Genomic DNA, 13,284 nt, shown 5'->3' with positions numbered 1-13,284 from the left:
TCTAAAGACATCAAACAACACCAAAATGCTCCATCATCTGCGTTACTATCATCTACAGTGTCCAGCATTGATCCAAACCTCAAACTTACTTATCTTAAAATGCCCATCAACATCTCACTTGATTTCAGTCCAGTGTACGTGTGTGTGGGTGTTTTTTTGTAATGTTGTGAAATGATATTTTAAGCCACTACTGCAAAGTCTGTGTCTGCATCCTGTCATGTGTTTTCCTGTGAGCTGTCAAATTCAGTCCGAGTCAGTCTGTGTGAGCAGATCTGCTCCACCTGCCAGAAAATGAGCCACACCAACGGGACTTTTGAGGAACCACACTAACTTCAGACCAGCTGCTCAAGAGCCCACGCTCCAGTGTGGCGTTGATTGTGGGGTGCAAAGCAGGGTATTTAGATGCAGATTGCGGAAGTAACTTTTTTCAGAATTTTAAGTTGCAGCGTTGGTGGTGCTGTTTGCTGACTTGTGTTTTATATGAAGCAAGAACATTGGCATTTGTTGTTAAAGAGGAAGTGCAGGGAGAGAAAATGGAGGAGCACAATACTATGAACTTCATGAGACTCCTGTCAGGTAACAGAAAAACAATACAAATTGTGGCTACTATGTGTGTTTGAGAGAAACACGACATTTTGTTTGTTCAACACTTTGTGCTTACAGAATGTATGTGTTAATTTGTGTAAGATTATACTGTGACTGTGCATACAAATGAAGAGCCATGATGATGTTGTGTTTTATGAATAAGATAGGTTGGTGACACTTTATTTGAGGGGGTGTGCATAAGACTCTCATTACACTATCATAACCATCACCGTCAAGACCCCCTGTCATGAACATAAAGGAGTCTTTATGAATTTTTATGACTGTTGTCATTAAGTGCCATTCAGTAAAATTATGTCATTTGTAATGCAAAGTTGAGTTTGTTTGAGATGTCTTTGTTATGACAAATTAACATTATCAAACTTAAAGAAACTGTTTAGCTTTATGTTTTATGTTTAGCTTTATGGTACATTTTGGACTTCTCATAAAATGTCATTAAGTTTTATTACACTGTCAAATGTTTTTGGAACAGTGTCATGAATTATATCCTGGACTTGCAAGTACAACAGCACCATCTTGACTTATCACAAAGATGTCATTAAATATTGTAATACTAGACTGACAACAGAGTACAGTACCAAGGTGATTTAGTTTAGCTGATGGACAGACAGCACTTAGCTAGTTAGTATACTTGTTGCTAAAGTAGGCTACCACTGTCAGCTGTTATGTGTAGCTGGCCTTAGCTAGTTAGCTTGTTTAGCTGTGGAGCTAGCTGCGAAATTAGCTAACGCAGCCCCGGGGTGCCAGGAGCCAAACTCAACCACAACCAGACAACCACCTCAGTACTATATTCCCTGACGTCAAACTGTCCACCATCGGTCTCAGAGGCTGTGTTTGGTACCTGGTATATCTCCACTCCAGCCAGACTCAACAGAGATGAAAAGGAAGTGAGATGTCTCGTAAATACTGCCATCATCAGCTCCAGAAAAAAAATGATGTGCTTAATTTGGAATTTTATTTAATAAGGTTTATTAAAAGCATGTCTTCTGGATGCATAATATATAAGTCTCTATAAGTCTTAACACAAAGCTAAACACTTTCTTTAAGTTTGATGATGTCAAGTTGTCATAACAAAGACATCTAACAATTTCAACTTTGCATTAAAAATGACACAAGTGTCCGAATTACACTTACTGGCAAATTATAAACATTCATAAAGACTTTTTCAGGTGTCATGACATGGTTATGGTAGTGTAATGAGTTTTATGCACACTCCTTTAAATAAAGTGTATGTTTCTTCTCGTACTGGAGAAGAAATATTTCTGTACTTTTAGAGCAGAGCAGACGATATTCTGGATAACATACACTTTCACACAGAAAAGGACAGTATCAGGAATAAAACATACAGTTTTAATGCTTTATCCCTCATCCTGCCAACATATTTAACATACAAGGACTCCCAGCTGTGGTCCCTGGGGACCCCAAAAATAAACTACTCTAAAAAACAACAATTATAGCAACTTTTTTTTCTCACAACATAATTAGTTATGTGATTAATATGATGATGATGTTTTATATAACTGTATTTTATTTTAAATTTTAAGTTTTACTCTTAATTGCAAAATTTTGGAACAACAGAACAGAACTGTCTACACAGATGTCAAAAAATATAGTATTTTAAATATACAAATACAAATACCTAAATAAATCAAACTTTCAGAACCTAAAAAGGGAAGTCAACTAGGCAATTAGTCAACTGACAGAAAGTGCAACTATTTTGCTAATTATTTTAATAATTTTTTAGAAAATCACAAATAAAAATATTTGCTGCTCATCTCTATTTATATGATTGTAAACTGAATATCTTTGGGTTTTGGACTGTTGTTCAGACAAAATATGACATTTGAGGACATAACCATGGGCCTTTTCACTATTTCCTGTAACACATTATTAACATTATTTCTCCATTATCCATTCTCACCACAGAGGAGAGCACCCATTCCTCCCTGTCATCAGACTCCTGTGAGTACTACCAGACAGAGATATATGATCAGCTGCCCAGTGTCCAGGCCATCCGGCCCGAGCTGAACACACAGGGTCATTTGGAGGCCTGTGAGGCTTACCAGGGTGGCCCAGAGCCAGGGGAGAACATCAGCCATGGCCACCTGTCCAGAGGACTCAAAGACAAGGCATCTACACAGCCGCTCAGGAATCTGGTCATGTGTATTCAGGGGAAGAGAGACGCCAGGTGGGAGAGCTTATAACACACTCCTCAAACCTGCTTCCTCTCATTCTGCATCTTACTGTGATGTTCAACTCTAGCTCAATATGTTGCACAATATAAACCTGAACGTCTTGTTAAATTGACCGACCATGTTTTATTTTTTGTACCTGCGTTCCAGTTTAATCACAACCTTTGCTGTGTTGCGAACAAATGAAATGAAGCTTCCTCTATTTGCATCACCATGTTTATTATTCATGTGTCTTTCAACCACAGAGTGAAGTTTCCGTCTCAGATAGTGATGTCTGACAACTTACTTGCAGCCTGAAGACATGGCATCCATAGTTAGACTGGGGAGACTCAAGACTAGTCAAAATTTAGGGAGAACAACACCTCAAGCTATGACATATTTGCCAACCCTCCTAATTTGTTAAGATGTTGGAAAAAACTGTTATGAATATACTTTTTCTGTCAGAGCCACAGGGAGCCATTGGAAAGATGCAAAAGAGCCACATGTGGCTCCAGAGCCACAGGTTGCTGACCCCTGGTCTAGGGCTCTTGCCCTGCTCCAGAGCAGGGATAGCTTTGAGTTTCTGGGGCTATAAACTGAATATTGACTAAACCTGGGGCAAAAAGGTGCCAGTGTGAAACAGGGTTAAAAAAATAAAGAGTAAACACAGGACATCCTAGAATGTCACATCAGTTGTTGTACTAATGGACACTGAACCCAGGACTAGTAGAAGTGCAGTGTGGGCATTAGCTTAACCCTGTTAACAAAAGAAACAAAGTTACATTATCCCAGGGTTGACTCTTAGCTAAGGATAGTGCTGGGCTAAAAGAGAATGGTCTAAACCTACAAAAATACTGGATTCCTACATTTCTCGTAATGCAACTGTCAATATAAATTGTATCGTATAAATTGTTGTATTTTCATTATCTTGCAATGAGCTGTTCATCTGAGAGGGTGTGGGCCCTTTTCTATGGAGGACGCCATGTTGCACTGCCATGTTTCTACAGCGTCCTAGAACACTAAACTTTGGTGGTCACCATAGTTTCTCCCACCCACTTGGAAGGGGAGGGTGAGGCGAGTGGTATTCAGTTGGTTGAAATATGCAAACTCACCCACTCAATCCTACACACTGGTCCTTTCATGGTATTTCCATGCTTATGATCAGTGTTTAACTTGTTCAAATAAAAAGGCTGTCATTAAGTATCATATTTATGCTGATCAGGGACAGGAGGAAGATGCAAATCAGCAATATTAGTTTTTGGGAGTCCTGGAGGCGGAGCCAGAGCATCAACAGGAAGAGGGTTTGGGAACAGATGGGAGCAATTCTATCAGGCCTGTTGCCATGGCAGCACACTCTTCACTCCATTGAAGGTAAGAATGGCCTGAAGTACATTATAAGAAGGCACGTCAGTCTAGTATCTGAACTCTTTTACTATGAAGCAATGCTGTTGTAACACATGCAGAATGAGTCTTGGCATGGTCTTGCTGCAAAAAGCAAAGATGGCTTTGTCTGAATGGCAGAATATGTTGCTTCAAGGACTGTATGTAGGTCTCAGCATCATGCAGAGATTTCTCTTGATTCTCTGAATCTTTCAATGATATTATGGATTATAGATGGTGAAATCCCTAAATTCCTGCAGTTTTGTGTTGAGAAATATTCTTAAAGTGTTGGACTGTTTATCCACACACTTTTTCAGAGTGGTGAACATCACCCCATCCATGCTTGTGAATGACACTTTCAGCGTTGCCCCTTTAATACCCAATCATGATACTGTCACCTGCTACCAATTAACACAACTTTCCTATTTTTTTTTTGTTGCCCTTGTCCTTTTTTGAATCATATTGCAAGCATCAGATTCAGAATGAATGTATATTTACAAAAAAAAACAATTAAGTTTATCAGTTTCAACATTAAATATGTTGTCTTTGTACTGTATTAATTGAATATAGGTAAAAAAAAAAAAAGATTTGCAAATCATTGCATTCTGTTATTATTTATGTCTTACTCAACGTTCCAACTCTTTTGGAAATAGAATTGTACATATGTCTTACTTTAACTAGTATACATTATGTCTTTCACTTAAAATACTATATAAATCTTGATAGTTGTCATGCATGGTTATAAACATTTACAATGTTTTTAAGGTCTTATACATTTATTATGTCTTATGAATACACTTATAATGATTATATAGACAGGACTTTCATAGGTGTTACTGAAAACACAAACTCTCTCTGCTGTGTTCCAGGCAGGTTTGGAGTTGGCGTGAAGGCTTACTTTGTTTTCCTCAGATATCTGATTTGCTTGAATCTGCTCCACTGCGCTCTGATCTGGGGTTTCATTCTGGGGCCGACAACATTTTATGGCCGGGGCAACAGCAGTGGTGAGTCAGCCGTAATGACAGATGACAGCAGATTAACTACAGCTCAAAGTAGACTCCTGCAGAAACACTGTGGTGTTGTTCTCTGTGTTTTTGCAGAACCTCTGAAGTTTGGAGGCAACGACTCTGTTTTGGATTTCTTCCTGGGATCTGTAAGGCTTCTTTTTCTTGTGTGTGTACTGTTTGTGTTCTATATGTGTTTTTAATGTAATCTATCTGCAGGGCTACCTGGATCGTTCTCCAGTCTTCTTTGGTTTCTACACTCGCGGCTCCCTGGATTTGTCATGCTTGAATACACCTCTGCTGTACCTTGCTGGGATCCTCATCATCCTCTTCCTCAGTCTCATCATGGTGGTCCGCAGGTCAGTTAGGATACAGCTACAGTAGAACAATAAGTTTCGTATCAAGGTTTGTTGTAGGCAACTGGACTTGTGTGACAAAACAACCGCTGCATGAGCGCATGGCACAACACAGGAGAGCCAGTTCCTCAGGTCAGGACTCAGCAGTCCATCTACATCTGAAAGCTACAGGACATTCCTTTGAAGATGACATTGTCCGTATTTTGGCCAGTGAAGACAGATGGTTTGAGAGAGGAGTGAAAGAGGCCATTTTTGTTAACCTGGAATGGCCGTCTCTCAACAGAGGAGGAGGTCTAAGACACAATTTATCTGCCACTTACAATCCACCTGAAATCATGTGACTCCAACAAGTCACGTGATAGCAGGGACCTTAATGACTCCCATTCCCACTTCCCCCCAGGTGACCCTCAAGGGTCACACAATGGAAGGGCGGGTACATGAGTCACATGCCCCTCCAGGTGTTAACAACCCCATGAGGTTTAATACCTGAACTCCCAAACCAGTCAGTCAGAACTGAAGAAGCTTCTTGGATGAGAGGCGAAACGTCTTCAAGAACTCTATCAAGTCCAGTTGCCTACTACAAACCTTGATACGAATACCAAGACCTGGATGAATGAGAATATTCACAGACATCAACAATAAGTTTCAGTAGCCATCATCCTCATATTAAATCTGCCCCTCTGTAAACTTCTCTCGTAGGACGATAGTTGGCTACAAGCACACCTGGATGCTCGGGAAGCGTTACAGTATGAACGTGAGCTATAAGATCTTTTGTGGTTGGGACTTCACCATCCAGGAGCCTGCTTCTGCAACTCTCAAACAGAGCTTCATCAAAAATGATCTCAGGGTGAATGGACACTGACATTGTACCTGCATGCATGTTTTGGCCAACAGTAGTAGCTATAGGCTGGGATTAAGACACTGCAACATGGGCGTTAGCAAAGCTAGCATGTAATGCATCTTGGTTTATGTAGGCACTGTCGGCAGTTAGGACAACTCAGCTTTTTAAATGAAAGGTTGGCATATTGTAAAAATGAGAATGTTGAGCAAATTCAAAATTTCAAGTGCAACTTACTTTCATGGAGTTTTGGAAGTTTTAAAAAAAGCTTACCTGCTAATAATGTTTTGATGAGATAATTTACTTTTCTTCCACAGTTAAACTTGAAATATCGTATCTTAAAAATTGATGAGTAAACTCACTAACACTAATGATTAACTCCCATTTATAGTATTTTCAATTATATTTTTATAATTATATTTTCAAAAATATGTTTCAATTGCAACCATTCAATTTGTATTTCAAAAATCGTTCACTGCTCACTGTAAACAGTTTTTGAAATAGAAATTTTTGGGGTTTTCTAAAACTCAAAGAGATTTAGAAAATTTATCAAGAGAAGTAAAGGCAGTTGCCTTAAAATAAGAGTTTTCTTAGCTTTTTTTTTTTTTTTACAGGGCAGTGTGGATATCCTGTGGTATATTTTGTGTTTTTGTGTGTGTACTGCAGTTCTAGTGTTTTAACTGAGTTAATACAGAGATATGTAGTTGGTCACAGTGAAGAAGTTCTTCTGTATTTCTGTCTGCTGGTTATCAGCTGTTCTTGGAGGAGCAGAGTTTCTCACTGCGCGTGGCTCAGAGGACACTTAAACAGAGGGTGCGTCTCTACCTGCTCAGGTCTGTCCTCAACCTTCTCGTTCTGTCTCTTCTGGGTGGATCCTTCTACCTTATCTTCTTTGCCACAGAAATATCACAGGATAAGGTAAGACTTTGATACTGAACATCTGGTTTTGTCACAGTGTGTCCTAGAGTTGGTGAATAGATTTTCATATCTTGACACCTTGAACTGTGTTTCTCAGAGGGAGCACTACTGGTTGGTCAGTCTGGTCCTGCAGTACCTCCCTCCCATCACCATCACCTTTGTCAACCTGTTCCTCCCTCACGTGTTCCGCAAGATCTCGTCTTTTGAGGACTACTCTTTCACCACGCAGGTCAATGCCACGCTTGTGAGGTAAGGTGGACAGGGAGATAAACACACAATAACCTATTGCTAGCACACACACACACACACACACACACACACACACACACACACACACACACACACACCTGCATGCATTCATTGTGGCTTTTTTTTTTTCAGGAGCAGCTTTTTAAAGTTGGCCTCACTGGGAATCTATTTAGTTTTCATCTTGAGGACAATAAATAATCAGCAAGTGAGTAGATGTGATAAGTAAGGAATTAAGGGAATTAAAAAATGATAATAATACTAAAATGAATAGAAAAAATACATGCCCATATTCCTATTCTCACTCCTTATTTTCAGTGATGTTTCTCTAGCTGAAGTACAAATTACAAACTAACTTTGGGTGATGGTTTTAGCATCAGTCTTTATCCAATCACAGGCATCAGTTGGTAACCTCGAAATTTTTTTTGTCATATTTGCTGAACTGTCACTAAATCCTGACAGCCGTGCATGAGACAGATATGTGATATGTGAAAGAAAAAAGAATGAAAAGAATCCACCACGGCTTGATGAAAACAAACGTCACGTGACTACCTTGGAATGTGGAATAATGTGAAGGAAGGACAATACATGACATAAATCAAGGTGGATGACATATCTCAAATTCTCCAACTGTACAAAAATAAAGCTAAAATATCCTGGATATGAGCGTTGCCATGTTGCGTCAGTGACGCCACTTAGAATAGAATAAAAAAGAAAAGAATAGAATTGAATAGAACTTAATAGAATAGAAAAGAACAGATTAACTTTAATGTCTGTCACAAAGTGACAGAAATTCTCCTTTGACAAGGCTCAACAATTTAACACATTTAAAACATGTGAATTTAAAACAGATACTAAGCCAGAGTCTGCACAGTAGTGATGAGTGTTTGAGCCACACTTATGAATTAAGCTGTCAATCATGACATGAAGTCTGTTTTTTATTGCATAAAAATAACTAATTAAAACCACTGATCAGAAAAATGAGCACTTGAACAAACAGTAGCGTGATGAGAACTAATCTAAGATTTCAAAACCATGTTGGTGAAAAATTTATTTGACGTGTTTTGCTGTTTTAGTTTGTTCTATCTGCTGACATAGAGGGGACAGGGGTTATGACCTGTACTGCAGACACTGGGGGGACAATCGACGTGTTTTGGCTTCACTTTTGGGGAGCTGTCATGTAGTCCGTCTTTGTCTCTGTCAGCTGGTAGGACAGTGCCAACCCATACAGTGATGCCTGTCACTTGTCTCTCCTCTGCTTGTGTGTGTGGAGCCCATGTATGGAAGCACACAGAGCAGAGGGGAAAATGTAGGCGAGAGTGAAAGTGTGAAAGAGACAGTGTGACGTTAAATGACAGCAAAACACAGTAGAGGCTCTCACAGTGAGTGGAAATAAAACAAGTATTATGGCTAACAAAATAAAATAGTTTGCTGTTTTCTTTCAGGATGGGTGGTTGTTTTCATTCACATGTCATTAGGAGGACTGAGATGAGCCAGAGGAACTTGATTTTTTCACATATTATCTGTCTCATGCATACTACAGTCAGGACAAAGTGACAGTTTCAGCAAATATAACAAGAAGTTATTTTTATACAAATTAGCAACTGTATTGTTAATGACACATCAAGTGCAAAGTGATGCTGTAAAATGTTTCCTCACAGCTTTTTTGTAATGTGTGTGCTTCTTTTTTCAGTGCATGGAGAACAGGTTTGGCAAAGAGATGTACAAGCTGTGTATCTTCAACTTCCTCGCCACTTTCTGCAACACCTTTCTCTTGAACTACCCCAGGAAGTGGGTTTGCTTGAGATCAACAGTCACTTTCTGTCTTAGTCATCATCAGTGTGGTTTGGAAAGATCAATGCGTTTGATGTCTTTCTTAGTAGATTCCAACACAGTTTTGGCTAGGGAAAGTTTGGACCTCAGTTATGCTACGTACTGAAGATTCATAAGCTCTCTGTGCAAACTGTCTTTACTCTGTCTAACAGGTTAGTGCAAAAGAAGTACCCCTCGTCCTTGCTGGCCCGGCTGTCGGGGAAACAGCGCTTCCTGATTCCGTTTAATGTCTTGGATCTGGTGTACAGTCAGACAGTGTCCTGGGTGGGAGTCTACTACTGCCCTCTGCTGCCTCTGATAGGAACAGTCACACTGACGGCCATGTTCTACATCAAAAAGGTTGACTGGAATAAGAAAGTTATGGAACATCTATAACACATGAGCTAGTTAACTATGTCTCTCTCTACCTTTTCTCTTCTCTGTCTTTTAATGTGAACATCCAGTTCAACATCCTTTACAGAGATTAATGTCACAAAATGTGCAAGAACAAAAAGGATAAACTATAAACAGCAAAACTACTACTACTACTACTAAATTAAACAAAACCAATCTGACAAAGGCATTCAGATAATGAAATAAAAGATAGAAAATACTCATTGGGTAGAATACATTAGTAACAAAGCAACACTATTCAAATAATAAAACAAATAACCTGAAATACAAAACAATTATAATGAATGAAATGGATAAAAAACAATGATCTGACCTGTTTGTTTGTGCAAACTATCTTTAAAATGTAACATTTTTAGAGGATTTTTTTTTTTTATTTAAGAAATTTTATAGAAATTTGCTTTCTTGCCAAAAGATAGAAGAGAAGATTGGTACCATTGTATGATAAATATAAAGCTATGGCCTGCAGCTGATAAGCTTAGCTTAGCTAAGCATAGTTTAGTTTAGCTTAGCACAAACACTGGAAAGAGCTAGTCAGTCCAAAAATAATTAAATCTACCTAACAACAGTTCACAAATTAACATATTTTATCATATTTTATCATATTTGTTTCATCCATGCCAAAATCATCGGGGGTCATGCACAGGACAGTTTCTAGGGTAGGTGTAGTGGTCACCATGACGATGCCAGGTAACAGGTCAGTCTCCATTAAATCACTGCACCCAGACAAGAAATAGTCTGGCACATAATGTTGTTTATACACTTTGGTTTTGCACAGATTACACAAACAAGAAATAACGTGTTAATCAGTGAGCTTTACAGGTGCTGGTTGGCACATTTTGTCGTCTTAGGACAGAGTCAGGCTAGCTCTTTCTATCTGTTTACAGTCTTTATGCTAAGCTAAGCTAACTGTCTCCTGGCTCAAGATTTATATTTAGTGGACAGACACAAGAGTAGTGCAGATCTTCTCTTCTAATTCATGGCAAGAAAGCCATTAAAGGTCTAGTATGTAAATTTTAGGGTTATTTATTTGCAGATATTATGAAATATAATATTCATAAATTTGAACCTTTGAATGAGTGGTTTATATCTACAGTCAGAGGCCATCATGTTGCACAGCTATGTTTTATGCTTTTTTTGTTTTGTTTTTTGTTTTGTGGCCACTGTAGGTTCTCTTACATGCTAGGAGAGGGACGCTGAGACAAGATGATGCAGTCTGCTATTTCACCACTAGAAGCCACTAAATGAAGCCATGTCCATGTGTCTCTCTCTCAAACACTGTCCTCAGTTCACGGTCTTGCGGTGCTGTGTGGCAGAGCAGAGGATGTTTCGAGCCTCCAGCTCCTCCGTTTTGTTCCACTTCATGCTGCTGCTCGGTCTCCTCATGGCAGCAGTCACACTGGGCTTCAACTTCTACTTTGAAGGAAACACACTGGACACAAAGATGTACTAATTTTACTGTAACTTTTATTGTAATTTCGTATTTACTTGCAGAGAACTGTGTCATTTTTGTTTCTTAAAATCTACTACAGGAACTTCAATATTTTGTTGTTTTTGGAGGCACATATAGATAGAAGTGATATCGTTTCCACCACCATGACCTCAAACAAAAATGTCAAAAATTAAATAATTTAAACAGAATCATCTAAGCTTGTTTCATCTGATTTTAAGGAGATTGTTTTGTGGCTAGTTAAAAGCTCCTTGTAGTAGCATTAATTATTAATATAAAAACCTATATGCCCTTTTAGCACTAGAAGGAAAGATCCCATTTTCATTTCTACCATGTGTTCTTCCTTTTACCTCCCAGGTTGTCCTGTGGTCCATTTGGAAGTGGTGAAACTGTGTTTAATGTAACAGGAACGTGTGTGGCCAGTCTCCCAAGCCCGGCACAGACCACTCTCCACTACTTGGCCTCTGGAGCCTTCGCCCTGCCTCTCATACTCGCTGAAATGTAAGTATGCAAAGACATTACAGGTTTATGCAAACACTGGCTCTGTATTGACAGTGGGATGAGTTTTTCCTGTTTGGATGCGAACAAGTATGATCTTCTTTAAGACTGTTTCAGCGTTTGATAAAGAGAACAAGAGGCACTATGTATGCAGCTGCTGACATGTTGTGTAATACTAATGATCATCAATGAATACAAGCTGTTTTAAAATAGACACACAGTACTTTCATCTGATCTTTGAACGCAACATGAAGCACATTCTGTTTTCTCAGTATAATCTTTACCTCATACGTGTCACGGGGACGAGCCAACCGGAAGGCCATTGAGAGACTGAAAGACATGCTGGTGATGGTAAGTCACATGTCATCAAACAGCGTACATACTTACAAGTTAGTCACAGAGAGAAGATAAGGAATTATTTGAGTTACACCCAGTTAATTTGGGCCTGTTAGTGTGATATGCTTTTCTACCGTATCTGTGTCCATGCTGTGGCTATAAATTTACATTTGTTTTCCTCACAGAGCAGCTCAGATAAGCGTTTTCTGGTGAAACAGCATGCCACGATGCTCAGACGTAAGAAAAATCCCCCCAGAGTCCGTTCTGCAGCCATCAAAGAAGACGCCCCTCTCAGCCACTGGAAGGACCTTCCCTCCATTCATACAAACTAACTAAAGTCTCCAAGCTGTCAGGCCTCTCCATTCAAAGACTTTATCTGAACAATAAAGCCTGGCTTTGGTGGAGGTCTGGGGGTGGTGGCTGAAAATAAAATACTGATGAACTCTGAACTTTTCCAGTCAAATGATGTAAAAAGATAAGAAATGCAATTGTGACCTTTATCTGCAAAGGTCATCATTTAATCTTCATATGTTGCATTGTCTTAATCTTGGTCACTTCCGCCATCATTTTTTAGGGGAGTGATTTTGATACATTTGTATTATCTTAAGCTTATTAAACTTTCTTGGATTTCTTGGATGGTCATAATTAGCTGTGTGTGTTTGAAAATGTCACTTTACTTGTATTCAGTTAACTTTTAATGTTATACAAATATTTGGCTCAATAAACATTTGTGGTTTGTACATTTTTAAAGCTTCACTGGTGTTCAGTATCGCTCAGAGACCATCTTGTGATGAGATCACACCAACTGCAATGCTTGTCAACATTTTGACATTCTGACCCATGGGTACTCAGAGGTTATTACCTCACACACTTACTTACATTTGTACTCAGTACTCGTGGGTAGGACCACATCCACCCTCAACTACACACCTGTAAAGTTTTGTGACTGCATCTTGAACAGTTAAAGTTGCGATACTGCCATAAGTGACATTTACTCAGAGGACGCTGGAGGCCACTTCTTGAAGTAAATGATTTTGCCCCCATCTACAGTCGATGTGACACCGGCATTATTCACTTGATTGAAATGATGTTGCATGTGTGGCTGTGAGGGATGACTGTTACTCATGCTGTCAATGTCGTTTTGTATTTTCATATTGTCAGCACTGTAGTAGCCAGGCTGTGGCCTTTTGGTGCACCATCGTGCATTTTTTTTCAGACCACTATCCCTAACCTTACTGTAATTATCTACTCTGACATCATA

At 39.1% G+C, this 13,284-nt stretch overlaps 1 protein-coding gene across 1 annotated transcript; it reads left to right on the top strand.

The window, feature by feature from the left end:
• The first annotated feature begins 242 nt into the window (after nucleotides 1-242).
• tmc8 (transmembrane channel-like 8) lies at nucleotides 243-12,765 on the top strand. Its single transcript, XM_084715997.1, has 16 exons — nucleotides 243-576; nucleotides 2,530-2,791; nucleotides 3,997-4,145; nucleotides 5,024-5,158; nucleotides 5,255-5,307; nucleotides 5,378-5,517; nucleotides 6,214-6,361; nucleotides 7,106-7,270; nucleotides 7,368-7,519; nucleotides 7,652-7,724; nucleotides 9,210-9,307; nucleotides 9,502-9,688; nucleotides 11,028-11,185; nucleotides 11,547-11,690; nucleotides 11,960-12,038; nucleotides 12,209-12,765. The coding sequence occupies exons 1-16, from the start codon at nucleotides 534-536 to the stop codon at nucleotides 12,353-12,355; spliced, it is 2,133 nt and encodes a 710-aa protein (XP_084572123.1). The 5' UTR covers nucleotides 243-533; the 3' UTR covers nucleotides 12,356-12,765.
• The last annotated feature ends 519 nt before the right edge of the window (nucleotides 12,766-13,284 follow it).

Source organism: Lutjanus erythropterus, chromosome 3, assembly GCF_056507025.1.
Source record: "Lutjanus erythropterus isolate fLutEry1 chromosome 3, fLutEry1.hap2, whole genome shotgun sequence".
NCBI classification, from domain to species: Eukaryota; Metazoa; Chordata; class Actinopteri; order Lutjaniformes; family Lutjanidae; genus Lutjanus; species Lutjanus erythropterus.
The sequence above is the reverse complement of the archived record's forward strand: the minus strand, read 5'-3'. Positions and strand labels throughout refer to the sequence as shown.

Coding starts and splice junctions, on each gene's coding strand:
- tmc8 (XM_084715997.1), top strand. CDS start 534: ATGGAGGAGCACAATACTATGAACTTCATGAGACTCCTGTCAG. Junction 4,146..5,023: donor CACTCTTCACTCCATTGAAG/GTAAGAATGGCC, acceptor GCTGTGTTCCAG/GCAGGTTTGGAGTTGGCGTG. Junction 7,271..7,367: donor CAGAAATATCACAGGATAAG/GTAAGACTTTGA, acceptor TGTGTTTCTCAG/AGGGAGCACTACTGGTTGGT.